Source organism: Primulina tabacum, chromosome 7 (genome assembly GCF_025594145.1).
Source record: "Primulina tabacum isolate GXHZ01 chromosome 7, ASM2559414v2, whole genome shotgun sequence".
NCBI lineage: Eukaryota > Viridiplantae > Streptophyta > Magnoliopsida > Lamiales > Gesneriaceae > Primulina > Primulina tabacum.
Genome location: NC_134556.1, coordinates 41,456,048 through 41,479,646, shown reverse-complemented (window position 1 = coordinate 41,479,646; position 23,599 = coordinate 41,456,048). Strand labels below are relative to the sequence as shown.

Sequence of the window (23,599 nt, the reverse complement as noted above, 5' to 3'; positions counted from 1 at the left end):
ACAAATAAATTTCACATCAAATTTTGTGAAAAGGAGATAAAAGTCAATAAGCAACATATGAAATATTCCAAATTAATTTTAGAAGAAAATGATTTTTAAAAATGGTTGAAAAACATGGTGTGTTGTTTGGTAATAAATAAATTTTTGGAAGTTATTAAAAATTAAAGGCTCTATATTTATTTGAAAGAAACAAATTGACCGACAAGCGTCAGTTATGAAATAAATTTACTTCATAACTTCCCTACGACGACAACGCAGGCGGAACCAGCAGCACGCCGGCGACTCTTAGGGGGGCACCCCGGCGCAGAATTTAACGGCGGATTTTCTGCAATGGCCCAGAGCAACGACTCAGTCGCTTCTTCAGAGATGAACTCCGCCTGCATTTCGGAGATTATTGATGGCCTGTCTCTGGGTTCGCGGCCACGTACGCTCTGCCGAGTTGTCTAGTCTCTGCCTTTCTCTGTCCAGGCAATGTTTTTGCGAATTTTCGTCTTTTTTCTGTAATCTATATTGATTTTTTTTCTTTTGTCTAGCTGTGAGTCTGTGAACCATAGCAATGGTTTATTTACTTCTGCATACGATGTGATAAGTTGGAATTCGTTTTAGTGGTTTCAAAGTGAGCATGGTTTCCTGGACAATAAGAGGTCAGGAATTAAATCTTCTAATTTTGGGAATGTATTGGTTCATTTTGTATAAAAATTCTTATGTATAAACTGGGGGAAAATGTTAGGATATAGAAATATGTAGGAATTTGACTAAAAAAATACTTAGTTTTTTTAATAAATTATTGCCTCGGCTGATAAATGGTTGTTTTAAGTCCGGAATATGGATCATTTGCACGATTGATCTCTTAAAACCCCGAATCTTGTTTCATTTATGATTTGTCTTTGGGTATGCTTTTTGTTAAGTAAGTGAAGCTTTTATTTTGCTTGAAGTTCAGCATTTTTTCATTACAGTTTTTGTTTTGTCCTTGGATTGTCTGATTATATAAACTACTATGGGTGTTAATTCTCAGTGTTCCATGGTCCTCTGTTGGTTCACAAGTCTTCCAATTTTGTACAAGGAAGCAATCTACAATCATACTTGTTTGGTAACATTGTCTAATGAATATGTTCATCTTGGTGATAGTGTATGAGTGTTTCTATGAGGGCGATTTGAAGAGGAAGGAAAGTCAATCACATATCTCTTGTTCATGTTGCTAGTTCTCGTTCTTGTACGAATATATAAAATTCTCTGAGTACTATTTGCTGTTTTGATTTCTCAGCTAATAGTTTCCATGTTATTGTGATGATGGTTATCCTTTATTTTTCCTTTTTGGCAAATACAGACAAATTGATTTTGCCATGGCAAACAATGAAGTTTCAAACAGAGCCCTGGAGCTGCCTTCGCTATTAAAGAAGGTGACCTGATGGTTTCATTTTTTTCATTTTTTCCATGTAGCTGATTTTTTGTGGTTTTCATAGATTTGTGTTATCATTTTGTTTGCTTTGGGTGAACATGTATGGTTAAGACTGTATGGAGAAGGCCTTGTTTTATTGCATTTGGCTTGTATGTGCTTGATTTTCTCACCTTTTTTGTGGTCTATACTTTGTGTGTGAATGTGGAACAATTTTTGGCTTAAATACATGTGGAGACAATAATTTACTGATTTTGCTTATTATGTCTTTGGTAGGTGTGCGTATGGAAAACTGATACCCTCATGCAAGCAGTCATCATGGTCCTGATGATTTCTATTAAGGTGAGTTTGTATCTTCCAATTTTGGGGTCCCTGCTATTTTCATGATTCAATGTGTTTTCTTCTTGTTCTTATTGTTATTATTTTTGTGAAGAGCTTTGAGAAGCTCAGCTTGTGTGATATTTAGCTTTCATTTGTGGGTATTTTTGTGAAGAGCTTTGAGAAGCTCAGCTTGTGTGATATTTATAGCTTTCATTTGCGGGACTCTCTGCAGGTGAAAAGTATTATATCTCATATTATATAGTTTAATGGATGAGCTTGAGGATTTATTGAATGCGTTCATTAATAACGAGCGCTCTTCATAAGAGATAACAACTGTCTTTCTAGATAAATAGTAATATAAGTGTCACTGCTTGATTAGTTTTAATGATTCTGGTTTGAATTTTGCATAATATTATCGATGGCTTTGTCACTTGTGTGGTTTTAGTTTCATACATAAGTTTAAAGTACAATTGAGATATTTTCAAATGGTGATTATGCTATGCATATGAAGGAACAAGGGTAGCTGGTGATGTGGTCGACTATAAAGTCATGGAATGAATTCTTTTTGTCTAAATATACATTTGCTTTAGGAGCTCTTACAAGACTTAGCCCAAATAGTTGATTGAAATCCTTAACCTGGATATAGCTACGAAAAAAATTGTTTTTTGACCTTGCTTAGAATCATTGGGGCTTGTCTCCTCTTCACCACACACAAACAACAATACTCATAATTTTCATTGTCATTGTAATTTAGTTATTTTGGGAATTAATGAAGCTTCTTTTATTATGCCAAGGGTCTAAACTCTCACGTGTGCATGCAAGTGTATGTGACATTTTCAACCTTGAATCTTTGCTATTATAAATATCTACTTTTTTATGAGATGTTTCACATGTTAAAGTAACAGAAATATTTTTGGCGTGGTTTACTTTCACTTCATGGAGAATAATATCCTCTTGTGTCCTGTTCTCTTGAACTAAAAATTATTTGGTAGAATGCTTTTCGAACTGGGTGGTTTTCAGATAGAGATTCTGAAGAATTGAGTGATCTAACAAAGGAGGTTAGTTAACAATGTTTACAATTCGTCAATTTTTTAGTTGACGGGTTCACAATGCCCGGATATTTTTATGAATTTTCTATCTGCATATACAGATCGCGAGCTTTTTTTGTAGAATGCCCCATTTTAACACTGAGCCTAGCTGTTCTAATTTGGTTATCACCTCAATCATGTCAAGGTAAAATAATCATTACCATTATTTTAGTTTCGTTTATGACTAATCATCTTCTGAAGCTTGAAAAAGCACATTATATTAACTTTCCAGTTCAATCTGGTTTCACTATATCAAAGGATTACTAGCTGTAAGCTTCTAAATATGCTCACGAGTCAAAATGGGTGGGTGGTGGTGGTTATTGGTCTGGAGGAATTGGGGGAAGGGGTGAGACTTCTTTCTTTGCTCGTAGAAACGAAAGGTTGTGGTGGAAAAGGGGGATTCGTAAATTTAACACAAAACTATGTATTTCTCATCACGGAGTCATCATAAGGGAGGGACTGAAATTTGAGACAAACATATTTCTGTTCTTTTGTTATGAAGATACCAAAATACGAATTATGTACTTGGCTTTCCCTAAGAAGTAATAGAGGGTTATGATCATATCTTTTACAAATGGTGACCATATCTTGAGTTTGCAAGCAATGACGAGGAGAAATAATAACCAAATCATCAAAAGGCTAAAATGAATCCTAGAGAGATGATTCTGCAACAGAGAATCAATTATGCCATATTTCTGGACTCCCAACCAGAGCTATAATTACACCAAATAGACTATGGATAAAGGTTCTGTGACTTTCCTGCTCGACCAGATTTTTGAGTTCAGTCGTGTACTGGATTAAATAAATAGAGTCGCACAAACCGTAGAAGAGGTGACTTGTGACAGATTTATGTGTATTTACACGTGCACTAAAGCATTTGGTGCATGTTAATGGTGTTAATGTTTCTACCTTTTGTATTGATTCTGATTGATTGTTATTGACATTGAGATTGCATCTAAAACAGTATTGCTTGTATGTGGTATATATGTGCAGATTCTATCCAAGAATGAAAATGGGTCATCTGTTTTTTCACATTGAAGTCAAGGTTGTTACTCTCGCTTCTCTACTTTAATAATCAAGATTGATCTCTCTTAAGTATGATTGCTGATTTTATTGGTGCACTTTTGTTGGATTGTAGCCTGGATTTAATTCTTATTTGGGGGACTTTCAGATTTCAGAGAATTTGAAGTCAGCTCCTGAGGAAAAAATAGTAAGCACATCCAATCATGATTCTAAATGTATAGTTTTGCAGAATATGGGCTATGAATTTGATAACTAGTTACAACAGGAGTTCTCAAGCTTGCAGTGAATGCTGTTTTTAGTACAATTCAGTGGCTTTATCACATTTCCTAAGTCAGGCCAGGAGTTATTAGTCTAATTCATGAGATGCACACTAACTTGCTACACATCTATAAGAGTCGATTCTGAAACATGAGCTGGGATAATCTCCAGTTAAGTACCGATTATGTTGCATTAATTGTTTTGGACTGCTACAGTTATCTTTGACTTACTTACGTGTTGTCTTCCAATGTTATGTTCTTCGATTGTCTGGATGATAATTACCGATAGTAGCTTCTGTTGCCACAAAAAAGGAAATAGTTGTGTGAATAGAGTGGTTCTCATTATCTTGATTTTGATTGTACTATTCAAAATGCCTGAAATGATCTGTATCGCACCCACTGTGGATAAGGGAATTTTAGATCAATTACTTGTCGATTTGATAATTCATTTTTCCTGCAGCGGTTATTTGTTGGACAAATGGATAGTATTGAGACATCTGCATGCCTCGTTAGCCCCTCTAAAGTGAAGTATGCGGTTCTTTTTCCTTTTTCTTTTTCTTTACATTGGAATGAAAGTATATCTCTTCACCGCATTATTTATGAAATCTGCTGTATTTTCTTCTGCAGCTTTCTCGTGAATGGACATGGCGTGGAGAGGAGAACTAATCTTTACATGGTTTGACGCAGATTAATTTTTTTGAATAATATTCACCTTTTGAAGAAGTAATTATTCTGGTTGTACGGATGCTTTGTCTTTCTTAGGACACAGGGCCTCAAAATCCGACTGTTTTGACTCATTTACTGACATATGGGTTGAATGTTCTCCAGGCTGTGGGTGAATTTAGTGGTATAGTTAGCTTAGGGTTTCCTTGTAATAGGATTCTGGTTTTATCGTCAGACATTCCAATTACTCTTGCTAAACACTTATTTTTTGTCTAGGAAATTATCTTATAGCAGTTGCTCGCATGAGTGAGGTGCCAGAACCTGATTCAAATTCCCTTCTAGATTATGAGCATATTCCTCCAGTTGTGGATTCAGGTGCCACTTGGAATAAACTTATTACTTACTGATTAACAATTATTTTCTTTGTTTTTACTGTTAAGAGCAACTATTTTGGGATAACAAGCTCTTGGATCCTTGATAATCTAGACTGTACCTACCAAACACGGACATGATCTTATTGGTATTTTAACTTAAATTCTGTAATGTAAATTCCGAAATCATTGAGGGGGCATCACGAATACCACTGAGCTGTCCCATTAGGTAATATTTAATATTTGTTTTGAAACTAATTTTTTTGTTCTTTCCTCTTCATTTATGCTTTAATTACGTGCGAACAAATTGAATGCACTTAGTTATGCTTCCAATGCGAAGGAAATTTGATCTTGGTGACATTGTGATTACCTGTTTCTGGACCTTGTATCTATAAAACCGCCACTGGAGATGTATAATATGCAACTCCAGTTCTTACATTTCCTTATGGTTTTTACGTTATCAATGTTTATTTTGTTATCTTCATTATTTTATTTATTTAGATTTTTACAGGATCATCATTTCACACATTTTTAAAATTCAGTTTTGCATGTTCTGCTAATTTGTTTATTCTGTCCTTACATTAATATAGCCTCAGGCGTATCGGAACACCTGTCAAAGGACATTTATGTAAACATATTCAGGTACTTCAAAGCATCCATGATAAACCAAAGTTGATGCTTCTGAAAATAAAATAAAAAATTATGAATTTGCACATATCATCAAGTGGTACGGAATACCATATATTTGTGGTTAGTTTCTTTTGTGCATGTTCATGTTTAAAGCAAAAAACTGCTTATTCTAATCCCATTATGTTGTGGCACTTTATATATATTTGAGTATTTACCTGATCGGGTGGCCCCAATGCAAACCCAAACCCTCCCCCCCCACCCCCCCACACACAACATCACGGTAGTAGATACTTATTTGAATTTATGGTGGTCGAGGTTTACGCTACTACATGATTTTGTGAAATTCCAGATTAATGTATATTTATATATAATAAACTGCCCCCACCCGTTATAAAATTGATTTCCTCACTTAAAACTAGAGATGTTTTCAGGTGCAAATGCAACTTGAAGTTCTTAGATGTGATAACATGGCTATAAGGAGACAAGTATACTTTAAATCCATCACTTTGATCTGTTAACTTAAGGAAATTAGAATCGGAACAATCGTCCCCGTGACAGAGAACATTCATACGACATCTTCCTGCTATACAATCCGTCGACGTCTTATCTATTGTCCTTTCCATTCCAGTGTTTCGATTTTGACAACTATGTGGGCATCAACTCAAGAAGACCCTCCTGGCGCTGCCCGAGTTGTAATCATCATGTCTGCTTCACTGATCTTCGCATAGACCAAAAAATGGTCAAGGCAAGTAACTTATTTGCATGAGCCACTTTTTACTGAATTCCCCCCTTCATGTTATCTTGATGTGGTTGGATTGCATTCAGATCTTGAAAGAGGTTGGAACAAATGTCACCAATGTAATATTCGCTTCAGATGGTTCATGGATTGCTGACATGGAAACTGTTGATAATGCACACACGTCAGAGGATAGGACCTCTAATTCTGGACAGAATGAGTCTCCACAAACTGTTTCTGTTGGCTTATTAAATGTTCCTGTTGATATACTCGATCTGACTCAGAATGATTCAATGGGTGTTACTCCAAATGAAACTGAAGACCGGAAGCTTTCCGCAATGGCTCTTCAAAATCGATCGTTGGCGCAGACAATTGTAGTCGACCCTGACAGGACAAACACAAATGATGTGAATCAAAGCAACCTTCATTCTGAGGATGATTGGTTAAGAATTTTTATGTCAACCTTTGGGCCAGGTTTGCCAGATTTTACCTCAAATACATGGAATCTTGGTGCTTATGCATTGACTTCGAATCATATTTCAGTGCCTGCTGGTTTACCTGAGATTACTATTGGTGCTCCAAACAGAGTATGCACATTTGCTGGTAATGCTCTTGCTAGCACCTCCCTCTCACAAACCGAAACTTCTTTGTTAAATACTCCTCAGCAGTATCAATTTGGAAACCTAACGATCACTAACGAGTATGGAAGGTTCCCATCAGTACCAAGACAAGTATCCGGAACACCAATTGCAGTTCAGGCCCCTCCACATATAACGGCTCCTGTCCTTCAACAAACCTCTACCAATAGTGTGAATACATTTATGCAGAATGGCTTTTCAGCAGCTTATCAAGCTTACCCTGCTCCGCCAACCAATACCAACTCAACAATTAGTTCGAATCTAATTCATTTGCCTCCATCGTCATCGAATCAGTATCCTGTTATACAGGTTAACTATTACTCTTGTACCAGCTGGTTTTTCCTCTTTTAGAAAAAGTACATACAAAATTTCAAAATTTTCATACTGCAGTAGGGGACGGTGGGCGGACGACCATACCTCATTCCTTTCTTCCTTGTTTTTTGGTTTGTGTGTTATTTTTACTTCTGGAGAATTTATGTTCTTCGACTTAATAATATTCAGTAAAAGATCACGCGTAACATATATTTCTGTTTCTCGGTAATACGCTCTGTAACATATACATGAAGATCTTATACAAGGTCATGCACTCATCTTTTCCCTCTCTTCCAGAATTATCGGCAGCAAAATAGCTCACTAGCTTCTGCTAGATTAACTCGTTGGAATGTTACTCAGCATGCCTCAAATCAGGTCCCAAATACTTACCAAGGTACAGATGAAAGCCAAATATCAAGTCAGCAGATGGTGAACCTAAGGATGCCTCAAGCATCAAGTCAATCTCATGGCCGGAATCAGTCACCTGTGCTGCCATCTGGTATTCATTTCTTCCGCCCTCCAGCCCACATAGGGGGTTTACAAGACAGGATCGGTCACGCAAATGTCTTAATGAACAGTCAACGAGTTCATTTGGTTGCAGCCGCAAACCGAGCAGCGGACATGGCTCTTAATCCATCAAGAACTTTTGCAGCACCCACGTTCTCAATGAACTCTGGAACAAGTTCAACTCCATTAATAAGGGATGATGTCACGAATCCAGCTAATCAGAACAGGCGGCCTGCTGGACGGATGCGTGGAGCTCTTTCTGGGCAGGCTTTAAATGATGCGTTGAACGAGTACATAATTCGACCTAGCCAGCAAGCTGCTCGGCATATCTCTGACGTGAACTCACTTTTGAATAATCCTCCCCCTGCTACTACAATCTTTGACCAGCTATCTAGGACGGAAATTTGGGCTTCGAGCTCGATGGATCGACTGGGATGCATTATGTTCTTCACTCAACAAGTGGTGGTGGTGGCTGCATAAGTCGTGAACTGAATGTGTACATTTCTTGGGATTGGTTTTTGCAATAATTGCGATGCTCGTAATTTTTGACCATTTTGCAGCTTTGTTAAGTAGGAATCCTCTGTTTCTGTATTTAATTTGTAAAAAGTTGTTGGTGGACATGTATAGGGTTGGATATATCAGGTGTTTAAAATAGTTGCTAGATGATTTCAATGACTATCTTCTCAATTCTGTTCTTTCTCCCATCGGTCATGATATATATGAAAACACTGCTCTGCACACAGCAATGAGAGTTATCTTTCCTCCTCGATTTCGTTATCTTAAAATTATTAGTTGTATGTAACGTTGTTTTGTTTGTTTGTCGCATATTGTTAATTTCATGAACTTGAGTCTATCATGTCAAAAAGTACTTCAAGTCTATATATACAATTTTTAAAAAGTTAATCCAGTTGATGTCGTTAAGGAATAAACAACTGGAGCGCGAAGTTTACAAGACATTAGTGGATATTTTATTAGGACAGTTTAATACACATCGATGAGTCTGACTTTGGTACAATGTTAAGATCGTGAATTTGAGTATAACATTGGTTGTATTAATTTTTTTTGAAGTTGTATGTATAAATTTGGACAATCATTCTCCCTAAAACTAGTTTTTAAGATGAAGTTAGACTGAAGTTAATTATCTTTAACGTATATATGTCAGTGATAATAAGTATGATGGTTGGTAATGATAACGAGTTCGATATTTTTTATCAACAATTTTTCAGACGAGCTTATCAAAATGATTTGTCCAATGCGATTACCTAACTAATGTTGTTTGTAGGCTATTGTGTTAACTCTGGAGTTTATCTAATTTATGACAAATTGTTATGCCGATGTGTTCCATTGTCGTGAAAAAAATATGATAATCGTTTATAAATATTGAAATGATTATAAAAAATAATGTTTACTTTAACTTACAGCTACATTAACTTAGTTAATGTGTACATGTCAATGATATTTACACGTAAATATTGAAATGATTACAAAAATTAATGTTTACAATTTAGAAAAATCATGTACATTATTAATATCTTATCTTTAATTTACAGTTAATTAACCGAACTCCGTTTGCGATTATGTAGTTCGAATTGAACAGTGACGTGGACTACATTAGGAGAGAGAAGCTCATAAAATCGCTTTTAAGAAAATACGATTATTCGATCTGCATACTCGCTTCTATTGAAGGCGAAGGCGGAAGCCAAACCGATCCTACGAGTTCATAGCTGGCCGCTCAGGACCGGGCACCCTATTGTTGCTCCGATGAAATGTAAATCAGTTGCCTGCTTATGGTCCGGCTCGCCGCCGGTTCACAGAGTCAGCGCTGTCGCCGCGATTCACGAACCGCCCACGCTTTACACTGGTGGTTACGATGGCTCCATCATCTGGTGGAACCTCATTTCCTCTCCCGGAAAAAAGGTGATTGTTTTATACAAACTAGGATGACATGACTGTAAATTGAGCTTTGTCTCGCGCGTCTGAATTTAGTTTAATTTACTCGTAGGTAGGTGCTTAATTGATTTACTAACACTTTGTCGCATATGATTTGTCTGGATGGTTGTTCTTCGACATTTACGGTCGGATGAAAATACAATGAAAAAGAAACGAAGCATGATGCATAAATCCAACCAGGAGCCGTTACCTTAAGCTCTTTTTTAGCGTTGAATTCCATAGAAAAAGTGATAATATTTGGTTGAAGTGATTACAGAAGTCTGATGTATCTCATGGAAATAAAAAGTTGAGTATGCTAAATCTCCTGAAGTACTTTGAAGAGCTGAGAGGACTATTAAGTTACACACCAAGCAACATATTTCTCATCCAGGAACCAGGGCTTAACAATATAACCATGAATACCAAGTAAAAAATAGTAAATTATTTCATCTATGCATGTGAGAATCGATTTATGTAATAGCTTTGCAATCCAATCTTGACATTTTCTTTTGCTGTTTTTAGAACCTAAGTGGCAAATGATGACTTGCTCCTTATGATAAATTTATCCACAAGCATGTAAAATGCACAAGTAATTTGATGGCAATATACTATAGCCACCTTTTTTGTGCACTGTAGCACTTGTAGAAATTATAAATTACCAAGAAAGGTATGACTGAGCAAGATACATCCAGAATTCACCATCATAACATTAATATTGTAAATGAAGAAAAAAATATTTGTATCCTTTCTAAATGTTACATCTTTTGAGATCAAGAAGAAACAAACAGAGTCTTGTATCAGTATCTATAAATTCAACAAAAAAGAAAAACCATCTAGTTTAATATTTTCTTTGTAAGAAAACAAGATAATGCACCTTATCTAGGCAAGAACTCGAAAATCAGTTTCATTGTGAACATGAACATGAACATGACTTGGCTGCTGACAGCCCCTATCAAACTAAAAATCCTTAAGATTAACCTTCTTTACGGTTGTCAAAGTAAACCAAACTTTAAAACTTATGGTGAAAGGGTGGTCTCTGCATTCTTAATAGACCAAGTAAAATTCAAATTTAGCCATTAAATAAATTTGTTGAGCAATATTTATCTGTGGATTCCCTCACGTTAATATTCTCGTACATCCAATTTTGCCAGAGTGGTTCAGTGACCTTACTGCATTGCATTAAGTTTTAAGTTTTTTGTTCACTCATTATTTTCGTGTTGTACCTCTCTGTTGGTCAGGAAATTAAACCAGTTGCAATGTTGTGTGGTCATACTGCTCCGATAGCTGATTTAGGGATTTGCTTTCCTTTTGAGAGGCCTGAAAGCGAAAACTTGTCTGATGTGAGTGATCTTCCTGCAAATGCAATTAACTTTGGTGCATTAATAAGTGCTTGCACTGATGGGGTATTATGTGTTTGGAGCAGAGCAAGTGGACACTGCAGGCGAAGAAGGAAAATTCCTCCATGGGCTGGGAGCCCTTTCATAATTAGGCCATTGCCAAAAAATAGAAGATATGTATGTGTTTCTTGTTGTTTTCCAAACCAAGAACATCAGATACTTAATTCAATGGAAGGGGATGAATCTTCAGGGGATGGAAATCTGCAAAACATTAATCATTTGAAGTTAACTGTTCTAATTATGGACACATGTACTCTAACACTAGTCCAAACAGTTTTCCATGGGGATGTATCAATGAGACCTTTGAAGTCCATGGCTATAGTTTTCTCTTCAGAAGACATGGAGAAGCAGTTAGTGACAATTATTGATTCATATGGTAAGGTACTGTATATACCAATATTGAATGACCCTGGAAAAAAAGGGAAAAATGTGCCTAGCGTATCAAAGGATTCCTCAATTTCAGAAGTGATGGATTGGATGGATGATTCAGAGAAAAAGGGATTGCTAGTGGCTTTTGCAAAGCGTGGACATGTGTTAGCCCTTGTGCATAGGACACAATGCATATTAAGACAAGCAGACAGTGGAACTGTTTTCGGTAATATATCGTTCTTGGATTGTCAACTTTGTTCTGAAGACCTTATATATGTAGTAGGTGGCATGTTCCTGGGAGATGATACTGAGACCACTGATAGTGGTTTTGTGGAAGAATTTTTAGCATGGAATAACATTGGTGCAGCTGTTATGTACAGAATATCTTACTCGAGCAACAAATTTAAGTTTGAACTTTTACATGCCATCCCAGCGGCACTACACCCTAATACGAGGATGTCCTTTTTTTTTGAACCATTAAAAAATTATGTGATTCGTGTTGAGTCAAATTGCTCTCATTACAAGGAACACAAGTTCTGGAGACCTCATGTTACAATCTGGCTTTTGCATCAGCAAAAAGATTGTCATGCTAAACTCAGTTTGGAGTGTGAAAAGCTTGGGGAAGGTAATCTTTTTGATGGTTGGGCTTCAAACTTTTCTTTGCCTGCAACGGATGGCCTGAACCATGATGTTTGCAGAGAAGGAAAGAGCGATGGAGATGAAATGACTTCATCGCAACATAATGCACTTTTTCCTGATGAAGCCAATGGTAAATACTCAAGTGATCACAGCTTTGGTTCTTACCAAGTTGAACAACTTGTATCTTGTTCAATGGTTATATCTGAAACATACCTAGCACCTTATGCTATCGTTTATGGCTTCTTCAATGGTAATATTGAAATAATTCGATTCCACATGTTCTTCACTGCATTGGATTCATTTATTCAGAGTCCCAGTCAGGAAGCAGGGTCATGTGGACAGAAACACCACCTTTCAGGACACAGAGGAGAAGTGCTATGTTTAGCTTCACATCAAATGGTGAATCGGTCTGCAGGATGCAGTTTAAATCATGTTTTAATATCTGGAAGCATGGATTGCACAGTTCGCATCTGGGATCTGGACTCTGGTGATCCCATTACAGTGTTGCACCAGCATGTAGCTCCAGTGCGTCAACTAATTCCTCCTCCATTTCAAAGCAAATCCCCATGGAGTGATTGCTTTTTATCAGTTGGGGATGACTCATGTGTTGCCCTTGTTTCACTTCAGACTTTGAGGGTGGAGAGATTATTTCCTGGACACCTGCAGTTTCCAGCAAAAGTTGTGTGGGATGGTGTGAGAGGTTACGTTGCATGTTTATGTCAGAATAGTCTTGAAAAATCTGACAACATTCTGTACATTTGGGATGTAAAGACAGGTGGTTGTGAGAGAATTCTTCGCGGAGCTGCTGCACGTTCAATGTTTGATCATTTCCTCGTAGTCGCCAATGAAGGTTTTTCATCTGGAAATTTTACGTATGGGAATACTTCAGCCTCCTCTTTAGTTTTTCCAGTAATTGAAGCAAAACAGTTTCCACAGTCTCACCCAAAATCTTTTGGAAAGGGGATTTCTATGCAAACGCTATCTGCGGGAAATATACATGAACCTGCTGATACATCGGAAACATCAAATGATTTGCAAAAAATTGATGCAAAGCCCAGTTCATTCGCATCAGTAATCTTCCAACACAACACGCACCCAATTAAAACCTCCTGTCCTTTTCCTGGAGTTTCCACTTTATGTTTTGATCTCACTTCCTTGATGTCTCTCTGTTCTAACCATGAATTTTCCAAAGCTGGAAGTCCTGTTGGAGAAAAAGTTCACGTGGAGGGAGCTGGAACTAGGTCACATAAAGAAGATATATATCAAAAGGAGAATACTCCTGGGAAGGAACTTGGGGCCGAGTCTCCAAGCCATCATGTGGATGGCAGAATGGACTCTATTTCCTCTGTTGTCACATTAGAACATCATGAATGGGTTCACACTCTTGAGAGATGCCTACTTCAGTTCAGCCTTTCATTTCTGCACTTGTGGAATGTTGACAGTGAGCTTGATAACTTGCTAATTGCTGAAATGAGGCTGAACCGGCCTGATTCTTTCACCGTAGCTTCTGGTTTATTGGGAGACAGGGGTTCCATGACACTAACATTTCCAGGCTCTAGTTCAACTCTAGAGGTACATTAATCAATGAATTAGGTTTTCTTACTTGTTATTGACTCCATTTCCAACTAAATATTGGAATGTTCACATCACAGCTCTGGAGATCTTCATCGGAGTATTCTGCTTTGAGATCATTAACAATGGTGTCCCTTGCCCAACACTTGATTAGCTTATCACATTCTTATACCTCTGCCAGCAGGTATGAAAACTTTTCAAGTATTTGATTTTAATCTTTTCAAAAACTCAATTTTCTTCATTTTGCATTCCAGGTCGCTAGGTGCCTGAGAAATTATTGGTTTAATGATTACAGTTATTTGCAATAGCTAATTTCAGGATCATTAATGTAATGTTTCTAAACTGCAGTGCTTTAGCGGCATTTTATATGCGGAAATTCGCAGATAAATTTTCAGACATAAAACCTCCTTTGCTCCAGGTAACAAATTGTATCATTAAGTGAATGAGATTTGTTATTTGATATTTTTGTGAGTTTGTTGCCCGGAACTAAGCTTCAGTTCTTTTTTCTACCCTCTAAATGTCATGCGATGAAAAAGGAGATTTAGTCACATTTCATTGCCACCATGTTTTGTGATTTATGAGTTATCTAAGTTGATTCTTGATAACTATTAAAGTGATAAAGAATAAAACTATATCCTCAGTTATTTTACAAACTTCATTAGCTGAAATTACTAACCATGGTCGATGCTTGTATTTTTAGTAGCTTATACAACATTGAACATTCTAAGAGTGAGATAATATTTTAGGTTCTATGTCCAAATTACAGCCTTAGTTCAAGTACAAAAGTCCATATTTTTCTCCTGGAAATTTTTCAAGTCAGGAAGCTAACCACCTTTTATCCTGTTGATCAAGTCTCTGGCACTAAGATATTTACTTTTTCAAATTTTTTCTCCTGTATCCCCTAAATTATTTATTATGACTAAAATTTCGCGTGCTTAAAAAACGTTTGGCAGAATATTTTCCACGTAAAATGCTGTTGTAAAGGAAGAGTTATTTTCTTCTTGGGTTGCTAATTTCTGGTGTGTAGTTTGTATTGCTGCAGCTGTTTCATGTAGTGTCGAATTTCAAATGTTTGTAAATAGATGATTTTGATAATTTATATATGCTGATTGATTTATTGGTCCCACAGCTCTTGGTAAGCTTTTGGCAACATGAGTTTGAACATGTGAAAATGGCTTCCCGCTCTCTATTTCATTGTGCTGCTTCACGGGCAATTCCTCTTTCATTGTGCTGTTCAAAGACTGACGATAATCATAACATGTTTCGTGTTGGAGTACCAATGGAAGAACTTGAAAGTTCGACCTCATCAACTGTAGTATCTGATGAGAGAATAGAAGCTCAAGTAGACTATGTGGGAAAAGAATCAGAAATAACATTGTGGTTGGACTCATATCAATTGCAAGATTGGATTTCCTGTGTAGGGGGAACAACTCAGGATGCAATGACTGCTCAAATAATTGTTGCTGCTGCATTGGCTGTCTGGTATCCTTTCCTCGTCAAATCAAGAATTGCAACAGTGGTAGTTCATTCATTGGTGAAATTAGTCACGGCTATGAATGAGAAGTATAGTGCTGCTGCAGCAGAGATTCTGGCTGAAGGTATGGAGAGTACGTGGAAAGCGTGCATTGGTTCTGATATAACTCGCCTGATAGGTGAAATCTTTTTTCAAGTAGAGTGTGTCAGTGGTACATCAGCTAATTTATCTGCACAAAATACCACTGGAACTATTAATATTAGAGAGACTTTAGTCGGGATTCTCCTTCCAAGTCTGGCAATGGCTGACATACCAGGATTTCTACATGTAATAGAAAGCCAAATATGGTCTACTGCATCTGATTCACCAGTTCACGTGGTATCCCTCGTGACTTTAATGAGGGTTGTCCGTGGTTCTCCAAGAAACCTAGCTCCATATCTGGACAAGGTATGTGAGAGAATTCAATGGATTTACTATCTTGAAATAATTTCTTCATTTTTACACTCATGTTTCTGCATGTTTTTCAAGCATTCTTCTTCAAAGAACAATGGTTACGCTTGTTGTTGTATTTCAAGACATCAGTAGGGGCACGATTCTTTCAATTATGCCGGCTGAGAAGTTATCAATATTTAACAAGATGCTGGGTTCACACTTGATTATTCTATTGACTTAAAATTATTTTTTTCAAAATTAGAAGGGAGACAATGAATACTTGTTTTCATTTTCTGATATAATTAAATCAAAATTACATGATTTTTTAATCTCAAGTTTTTTCAAAAAATATTTTTTATTCTATTTATCTTCTCCTTGAAGATGCTATGTATCTGCAGTTTAAGTTGATGTACAATGTGATATTGTTTTCTTCTGACTAACACTAGTTTTTCACTGCTCCACTGCCACAGATGTTGTGAAGTCTCAGCCAAATTTCTAGCATCTTACAATTAAAATGAAAAAGAAAATGGTGTTTGCAATTTGTATTGCTTTTGAGACAGTATATGATTGTGGCTTCAAGGTGTTAGGCACAATGATTTTCTTCTTTTATTTTTTGTTTTTAAATCTTGATGTCTAACATCCAGACAGGTTTGCAGGTTGTCTCTTTTATATTACAGACAATGGATCCTGGTAACTCAACCATGCGCAAAAATTGTTTGAAGAATTCTATTACTGCATTGAAAGACGTTTTACGTGTATTTCCTATGATATCACTAAATGATACATCAACTCGATTGGCAGTGGGGGATGCAATTGGAGAGATTAGTAATTCTAGCATTCGGGTTTATGACATGCAAAGGTAATAAATGAAGTTTGAAATTGCAAGGGAAGTCATTCGATTTCAATGATACCGTATTTTGCATTGGGTTTATTTGATTTTGGGGTTCTTTCTGTCTGATGTTGTGGCTTTCAGTGCATGGGTTCTTTTCAGTCTGATTGGATGTACTTTGATGGCATTACTCTTATTGCTCTAATGGTTGTGCAAGAATTATCATAATTTTTCTCTGCTAGTTTTCACCAAGCGATGTGTGTGGTTTTGCCTTTAAATTTCTTCTCACAATCTGGTTCACCACTTTAATTATAGTATGAGAAAGATAAAGGTCTTGGATGCTAGTGGACCTCCTGGACTTCCAGGTTTGCTTGGAGGCGCCTCAGAAATGGTCATTAATTCTGCAATATCAGCTCTAAGCTTCTCACCAGATGGAGAGGTATGACTGCTGTGTAAACAAGTCTTTACAGATTCTTAATTCTTATGGCTGCCCATTTCTGCCATCAAACTTCATACACCCCTCGCAAGCATAGGTCCTACTCAGGAAATCTAATAGAACATGTTTGAGCAACACACACATCTTTAATAGATTCGTTTTTTAAAATGCAAAGTTCATATTTGATCAGTTTTTCCATGTGAAGATGCAATTTTTTTCCGTTACCAGTTAAAGGCAATCGTAGTTCATATTATAATATGGTAATGCGTGTGTTACAGATTGAACTGACTTATTTGTCTCCGTATATCTCTGTTTATGTCTCTTGCCAATAGATGTGTGACTTACAGCATATTCTTGTCTAAATTCAAATTTCCTTCAGTTTTCAATTTGTTTTCCTGCCAATGAACAATTATTCTTTGTAAGTAGTGTGCTTATATGATTGAACTTTAGAGCCAAGTAATTATTATCAAATTTTGATTTAATATAAGCCAATGTGATCCTCATTAAAGTTTATTATACTTAACGGACTGCTATTATAGTTGCCATGCTATGTTTTACTGTTCTGGAAGGAAGTTATCATGTTAAATTATATCCTTCAGAGTAATCTCCGGGTTGCAACAAGCTGTTTCAACAACCTTAGGACTTGCTTCTTTCTTATGTTGACCTCTCTTCTTAGCTCATCTATTGTAGCCCGTACATCATGTTTTGTGATACAAGGTTCCTGAAGCAAAGTGTTTTATCAATTGAGCCCCATAAATATATTTTGAAAATTCTTCATTTCTTTTTTCTTTCTTTTGTATGCAGGGGCTAGCTGCTTTTTCAGAGAATGGCCTGATGATTAGATGGTGGTCATTAGGCTCAGTGTGGTGGGAGAAACTAAATCGAAATTTCATTCCTGTGCGGTGCACCAAGCTGATATTTATTCCTCCATGGGATGGATTTTCACCCAATTCTACTAGGTCCAGCATTCTTTCAAGTGTACCTCGTGATGATGGAGAAACCAATTCACCGGTAACTTTTCTAATAAGATTCACTTTTAGTAATAATCGTCGTGGTTCTGCGACTGTTCTTGAATGTCCCCGAGACAAAATTCTTAGTTGCTTAGTTCATTTATCGTCCATGTTATTCCTGCAGTTTTAGGAATCCTCGCCATCATGTTAATTTTTATGATTTGAACTCCTTGACTCATATGTATGAGGTCCTCGCTAGACCTTTTGAGTTTTGATGCCTCTTTACAAGTTGCATTTGAAATCAGTAAATTTTCCTTTTAGAGAATTATAATTGAACCTCTTTATTTTGTGATGCTAGTCTATTATGAAACCTGTTTATACGTTCATTCATTCATTTATTTATTTTTTGAAGGCATGTTCATTTATTTATTTTGCAGGGAAGTAACAAATCATCAAGCGAAGTAGACGACAGATTGAAGCTTTTGATTCACAATCTTGACCTGTCTTATAGGCTTGAATGGGTTGGTGAAAGAAAAGTAAAACTCACACAGCATTCCCACGAGCTAGGCATGTTCCAGCTATGAGCATTTGCAAGAACCATGTTTCCTGCCAAATGTTTTGAAGTTCCATGCCTAAGTTCTTGAACTACAACATTGTTACTAGTTACGTATATATTGTTAGCTTAAATGGTTCTTAAACCATAGTGGACTTTACTTAGGGTTCTCGATTTTGGTTACAAGCTCATTTTACTGCGACAAAAGGGCTTTTAGTGCAACCTTCTTAGAAATTCAATCCTCCAACCCACTCCTAATTATTGGTACTATCTCTTCCCAGTTTGCTAATCGTGCTAATAAACCACTCATTATCGTTATGTTGTACGACATTTGGTAGTTCTATTCTATTATGATGAATCATATATGCATATTAGTGGCCTGTACCAAAACTCTCTTCGTTTTACTTGATGTTAGATTATGTGTTGTGAGCGTTCTAGCGCTGAATAAACTTGTTCATAAATATTACTGCTTAATCTTCTCCCTCCCTATTATACACACATGTTTGGGAAGTTGGGATAATTTATATGATTTTATTGTGGCAGGCAAGATCCTTTTTCATTTTTAATTTGATCAAAATGACCTGCCGCCTCGTATTTCGTGATGAATGATGGTTGAATATACAACTGTCGTTCATCCACGTACGTAAAACAAGAAAATTCCGTATCTGTAGAACACAAATTCTGGAGTTCCACTGCAATGCGCTAAGCATGGCCCATGCATTGTGTAGCACGAAGGGTGCCATAACAATCTCGGTGATACCATTTTGCACAATTCTAGGTTAACAGTTCATGTCTACATCTATCTCAAAGTGGTAGTGGTGATATGCGTACGACACACATTGTAATGTTTGTCTCGATTCATTGTAGAGTTTTTCCATAAAGTCAACATCCTGGATGTCACTAGTCAGTCGTGTTATCAATTATATATTTTACATATACTTGTAGCTTTTTTGTTTTGCAGTTCTATACAGGACAGCTTTGGGCATCATCTATGTCATCCAATGAAGCAGTAGAAATCCCAAAACACGGACAAGTTTTCAGAATCTTGATAGAAATTGGAGCTGCCTGAGAATTGGGGTCAATGTTTCCATTAGTTTTTCACAAGGATGATTGTGAATTCCTTCGTACGTCGTGACAACAATGCTGGTGTCCTTTGAAAGCCTCTGTATTTGCTTCTTCACATTGCATGTATGATGTGTGCACCGGTAATAACTCCTTAGCCACGTCCGCAAAACAAGAAAGATTCAAAGTTATTTTTGTGGATAGAAGCAATTACAGAGCCAGTATGCAAAGTAAATTTGTTTCCATTCTCTCTCTCTCTCTCTCTCTCTCTCTCTCGTTTGTGTGTGAAAAGTTTCGTACAGTTGGCTTGAGTTTTGAAAAGTTTTCAGGCTTAAAACCTGAACCATACGAGATTCTCTGTCATTGTTTAAGCGTATTGTATTGTTTATGGTTATTGAAATTTGAATTTAAATCATCCTGGTTGAATTTTGGGAAATTAGAGTATATCTGAAGCAATTACGGAAAATCCCGCTCCTTGGAATTCGTATGATTTTATTTTATTTTTGTGAAATAAAAGTGTTAACTTAAAAAAATCTATTTGATAAAAAAAATTAAAAATATCTTTATTTCATTAAATTGCTTTAAATTAATATTATCATGTAAAAGTACAGTATTGTCAAATATTTAATAAACTTAAACCAAAAAAACCGTTAATTAAAATAAATTAATAAAAGTGAATCAACCATGTGTAGAAATAATATATTTTCTAGATGCTTCTAACAACTTAATTTTATATTTTTAAGATAAAACTTAAAATAAATTTAAGTACAAAACAAAAATAACTAATCTAAAATTTAATTTAAATATATGAAAGTTTGACTCAATAAATCAAATTGTGTGGAAATAATTTAATTTCAATTATATTTAACAAAATAAATTTAGATATTTAAGATTTAAAAAAATATCCAAGGTTTAAAACAAAAAAATAAGTAAACATATGATTTTATCCATATGCTTTGATATTATGAAATTCCCATAAATTTTTAAAACAAACATTTGAGTAAGTATATATTCGTAGAGTAATTTTTGGGGATTTTCCCATTTTTTATGATGAGGCCAAAATATGGTCTTCAGTCTTCACAATTGTAATCAAAATTTTATAATATTTATGGATATTCATATAAATTTATTATTAAAAATAATGTATTTTTTCCAAAATAAAAAGACTGTCAAAAATAAATATATTATTTAATTTGAATTTGTTTCCTTAGGTAAAATCGATTCAATTGTGTGTTAAGAATTAATGTAGTGGATCTAAACTTGGGGAGAATAAATTTTTATATTATATTATAAATAACTTCATGTCGGAAATTAATATTTTACTATGTGCATGTACTCACCTGTAATAGAGGTTTTCCTAAAAAATAAAAGGGTGTAACAGAGGTGAAATTATTATTATTATTCGAGTACAATTATCAATTGAGTAGTCTCTCGTGCGACGGTATTACGAATCTTTATATGTGAGACGGGTCAACCCTATCAATATTCACAATAAAAAGTAATACTTTTAGCATAAAAAGTAATATTTTTTCATGGATGACCCAAATAAGAGATTTATCTCACAAAATACGATATGTGAGATCATCTCACACATGTTTTTCTCTTATCAAATAAACCAACCACAACTTAGAATAAAAAAATAACACAATCATTACCAGATCAAATTTTGATGTGAAAAAAAAATAACGATGGATCGATATTTTAATTGCATAGATTTGCATTTATTTTATACAAATTGAAACAAAAATCTATTATGGTAAATTGATTAAATGTGTTCATTTATCTTATAAATCGCTCATTTAATCTATCATTAAATTATCTATTTATCTCTCAAGTTATTATTATCAAAACCTTAATTAAATTTTATCCCATTGTTATAATTATATTACTAATATTTAATTAGATTTTACGATAAAAATATATCAAAAAAGTAATATTTGTTCCAATAAACCTGTATACGTTGAAGGCATGCAGTTTATGAGTGTAACTTATACACACAAATTAATTAAAGGAACATATTCGACCTTCAAATGGATGCAAACAAAATCAAATTGTCATGGAAGAGGTGCATGGCCTAAAGAATGAAGACAAAAACTTGTGTGAGACGGTCTCACGGATCGTATTTGTGAGACGGATCTCTTATTTGGGTCATCCATGAAAAAGTATTACTTTTATTGTGAATAATAATAGGGTTAATCAGTCTCACAGATAAATATTCACGATATCGTCTTACAAGAGACATACTGAAGAATGAAAATGTACATGTGCGAAATGGAATATTTATTCCTCACAAAAAAAATCAATATGGGATTTCAACTATCATTTTAAAATTCTAATTCACTAAATTTCTTGTATTTAGTATAGTATCTTTTTTATTAATAGATTTTTATCTTTTGTATCTTAGAAGGGAATAGGAGAATTCTTGAATTTTGGTAGGTATATTGTGCTGATTAGGCGGCCAAATCGCGTTTTGCTTGCATTCTCTTCAAGTTTGTGCGCATATATATGTTTTTATACATATTATTTTGATAATTTGCATATATTAAATGAGTTTTATAAAGAATGTAACTTTTATATTAATAATTAACGATGAATCGAGAATATCAAACTTACCTTGGATGGATACTATCCTTGACAGATTTCTGTCCATATTTTCTCCACTTGTATCCATCATCAAGAATATCTTCTGAACTCCTCGTATGAAATGCAACCCTCGCTGGGATATTTTTGTACCTCCTTCTCTTACCACATTTCCCTATGTTGCTTCTAACAATACCCTCCCCTTCCGTAATCCTAGAAACCGAAGAAACCGGGTTCTGCTCCGGCGCCAGAAAAATGTTACCGAAATCATCAATATTGTGATTTTGAGAAGAAAGAAACTGAGGGTGATTTTGCATGGATGGGTCTAATATGGAAGGCGGATTAATAATATCCATTATTGGTTCTTGTATTGGAAATAAAGATGGTGTAAAGTAGGAGTTATTTTCACCTTCCATGCAATCAAGATGAGGGACTAATAATCTTTAGTTTCTGGAGCTCTATATAAGATATATAGGGTTTGGTGGGACAAACAAAGAAAATGAAGGTACGAAACGAAGCTTACCTTTTATTTAACCCCAAAAGTCAAATTTTTTTTTTAGAAAAAATAAATAGGAATCGTATATTACAATGGAGAAAGCTAGCTAGGCAAGAATTGGCTTAACTTGTAATCCTAGAGAAAGCCAACTACTATCACCTAATTAATTTGATCTGTTCAACCTCCTGAATATTAATGAATGTTATCGTGCCAAAACTTGGAGGGTTTGCAAGTAATGTGGTCAAAGTGAATATGGGGGTAACAAGTAGTAGTATTTTAATTTGTTGGGTAACTACCCTAGCTAGAGTTTTCTTGAAACGGCCGGACACCAAAGGTACGTATATTGTTCGAGGTTGTTTGGACAATTATGGGACATATTTTCAAGCAAGTAAGGCGACTTTGATTAATTGTGATCCATTCTTTAGCCACTTAAATTGAATAGATTAAACGAAATTGGCAGCAATCTAGTTCGTTCCCTTGGATCTTTTGTCAAGTAGTCTTAGACCAAACTCACGCAAAGATTTGGCCTTCATTAATCGAGTAATTTCCTTTGTAATTGGGAAGGGTATGATTGATTTTACTTCATTAATACGTCATTTTTTTGTGATTCGGACAAGGATGATTTATTTCCATTAATGTAATGATATTACGGTGGAAAAGATATCACAAAGTTCTGATCGTATACCGTTTAAATTACTTTTCTAAAAAAAAAATTTTTTTTTTAAGAAAGTTGCCTGGAAGATCATGTTGAGAAGATTGAATTTGAATTTTCGAGTAGTTTTTAATATATATCATTTTGTGCATGAGATTTCATTGGCCAGCCAGCAGCCCAGCATAGCGAGTTTTATAACAAATTTAATCTTTTAGAGCCGTCAAAACGGGCCACTCATCGAGTCAATCCACCTCTCATCATGAAAAATAAGTAGTTTTGGGTTACTC

At 35.4% G+C, this 23,599-nt stretch overlaps 3 protein-coding genes across 5 annotated transcripts; 2 read left to right on the top strand and 1 right to left on the bottom strand.

The window, feature by feature from the left end:
• The first annotated feature begins 193 nt into the window (after positions 1-193).
• On the top strand, positions 194-8,617 carry LOC142552227 (E4 SUMO-protein ligase PIAL2-like). The gene is given in 17 exon segments (XM_075661926.1): positions 194-410; positions 412-468; positions 1,328-1,400; positions 1,673-1,738; positions 2,710-2,775; positions 2,868-2,950; positions 3,799-3,850; positions 3,944-4,015; positions 4,546-4,613; positions 4,713-4,761; positions 4,848-4,932; positions 5,025-5,123; positions 5,297-5,348; positions 5,710-5,761; positions 6,378-6,494; positions 6,575-7,432; positions 7,733-8,617. Coding segments are annotated over 17 exon segments (2,619 nt in total). The 5' UTR covers positions 194-330; the 3' UTR covers positions 8,423-8,617.
• Positions 8,618-9,587: 970 nt separating this feature from the next.
• Positions 9,588-20,033, top strand: LOC142552225 (uncharacterized). 3 transcript variants are annotated; one of them, XR_012821716.1, is made up of 10 exons: positions 9,596-9,859; positions 11,110-13,848; positions 13,929-14,032; positions 14,197-14,266; positions 14,978-15,769; positions 16,411-16,613; positions 16,899-17,022; positions 17,824-18,030; positions 18,407-18,786; positions 19,484-20,033. XR_012821716.1 is itself a non-coding variant. In XM_075661924.1 (9 exons), exons 1-9 carry the CDS (start codon positions 9,704-9,706, stop codon positions 18,551-18,553), a joined length of 4,542 nt encoding a protein of 1,513 aa, XP_075518039.1. In that variant the 5' UTR covers positions 9,591-9,703; the 3' UTR covers positions 18,554-19,258. The 3 variants fall into 3 exon arrangements, 1 of the variants encoding a protein (XP_075518039.1); XM_075661924.1 differs by lacking the exon at positions 19,484-20,033 and having other exon boundaries at positions 9,591-9,859; positions 18,407-19,258; XR_012821717.1 differs by lacking the exons at positions 17,824-18,030; positions 18,407-18,786; positions 19,484-20,033 and having other exon boundaries at positions 9,588-9,859; positions 16,403-16,613.
• Positions 19,483-22,600, bottom strand: LOC142552226 (putative WRKY transcription factor 24). Its single transcript, XM_075661925.1, has 2 exons — positions 22,198-22,600; positions 19,483-19,737 (listed from the first exon to the last, which is right to left on the bottom strand). Exons 1-2 carry the CDS (start codon positions 22,578-22,580, stop codon positions 19,560-19,562), a joined length of 561 nt encoding a protein of 186 aa, XP_075518040.1. The 5' UTR covers positions 22,581-22,600; the 3' UTR covers positions 19,483-19,559.
• Positions 22,601-23,599: the final 999 nt, after the last annotated feature.

Coding starts and splice junctions, on each gene's coding strand:
- LOC142552225 (XM_075661924.1), top strand. CDS start 9,704: ATGAAATGTAAATCAGTTGCCTGCTTATGGTCCGGCTCGCCGCCGGTT. Junction 14,033..14,196: donor TCTTATACCTCTGCCAGCAG/GTATGAAAACTT, acceptor TCTAAACTGCAG/TGCTTTAGCGGCATTTTATA. Junction 17,023..17,823: donor GCTTCTCACCAGATGGAGAG/GTATGACTGCTG, acceptor TTTTGTATGCAG/GGGCTAGCTGCTTTTTCAGA.
- LOC142552226 (XM_075661925.1), bottom strand. CDS start 22,580: ATGGAAGGTGAAAATAACTCCTACTTTACACCATCTTTATTTCCAATA. Junction 19,738..22,197: donor AAGGATAGTATCCATCCAAG/GTAAGTTTGATA, acceptor GACGTGGCTAAG/GAGTTATTACCGGTGCACAC.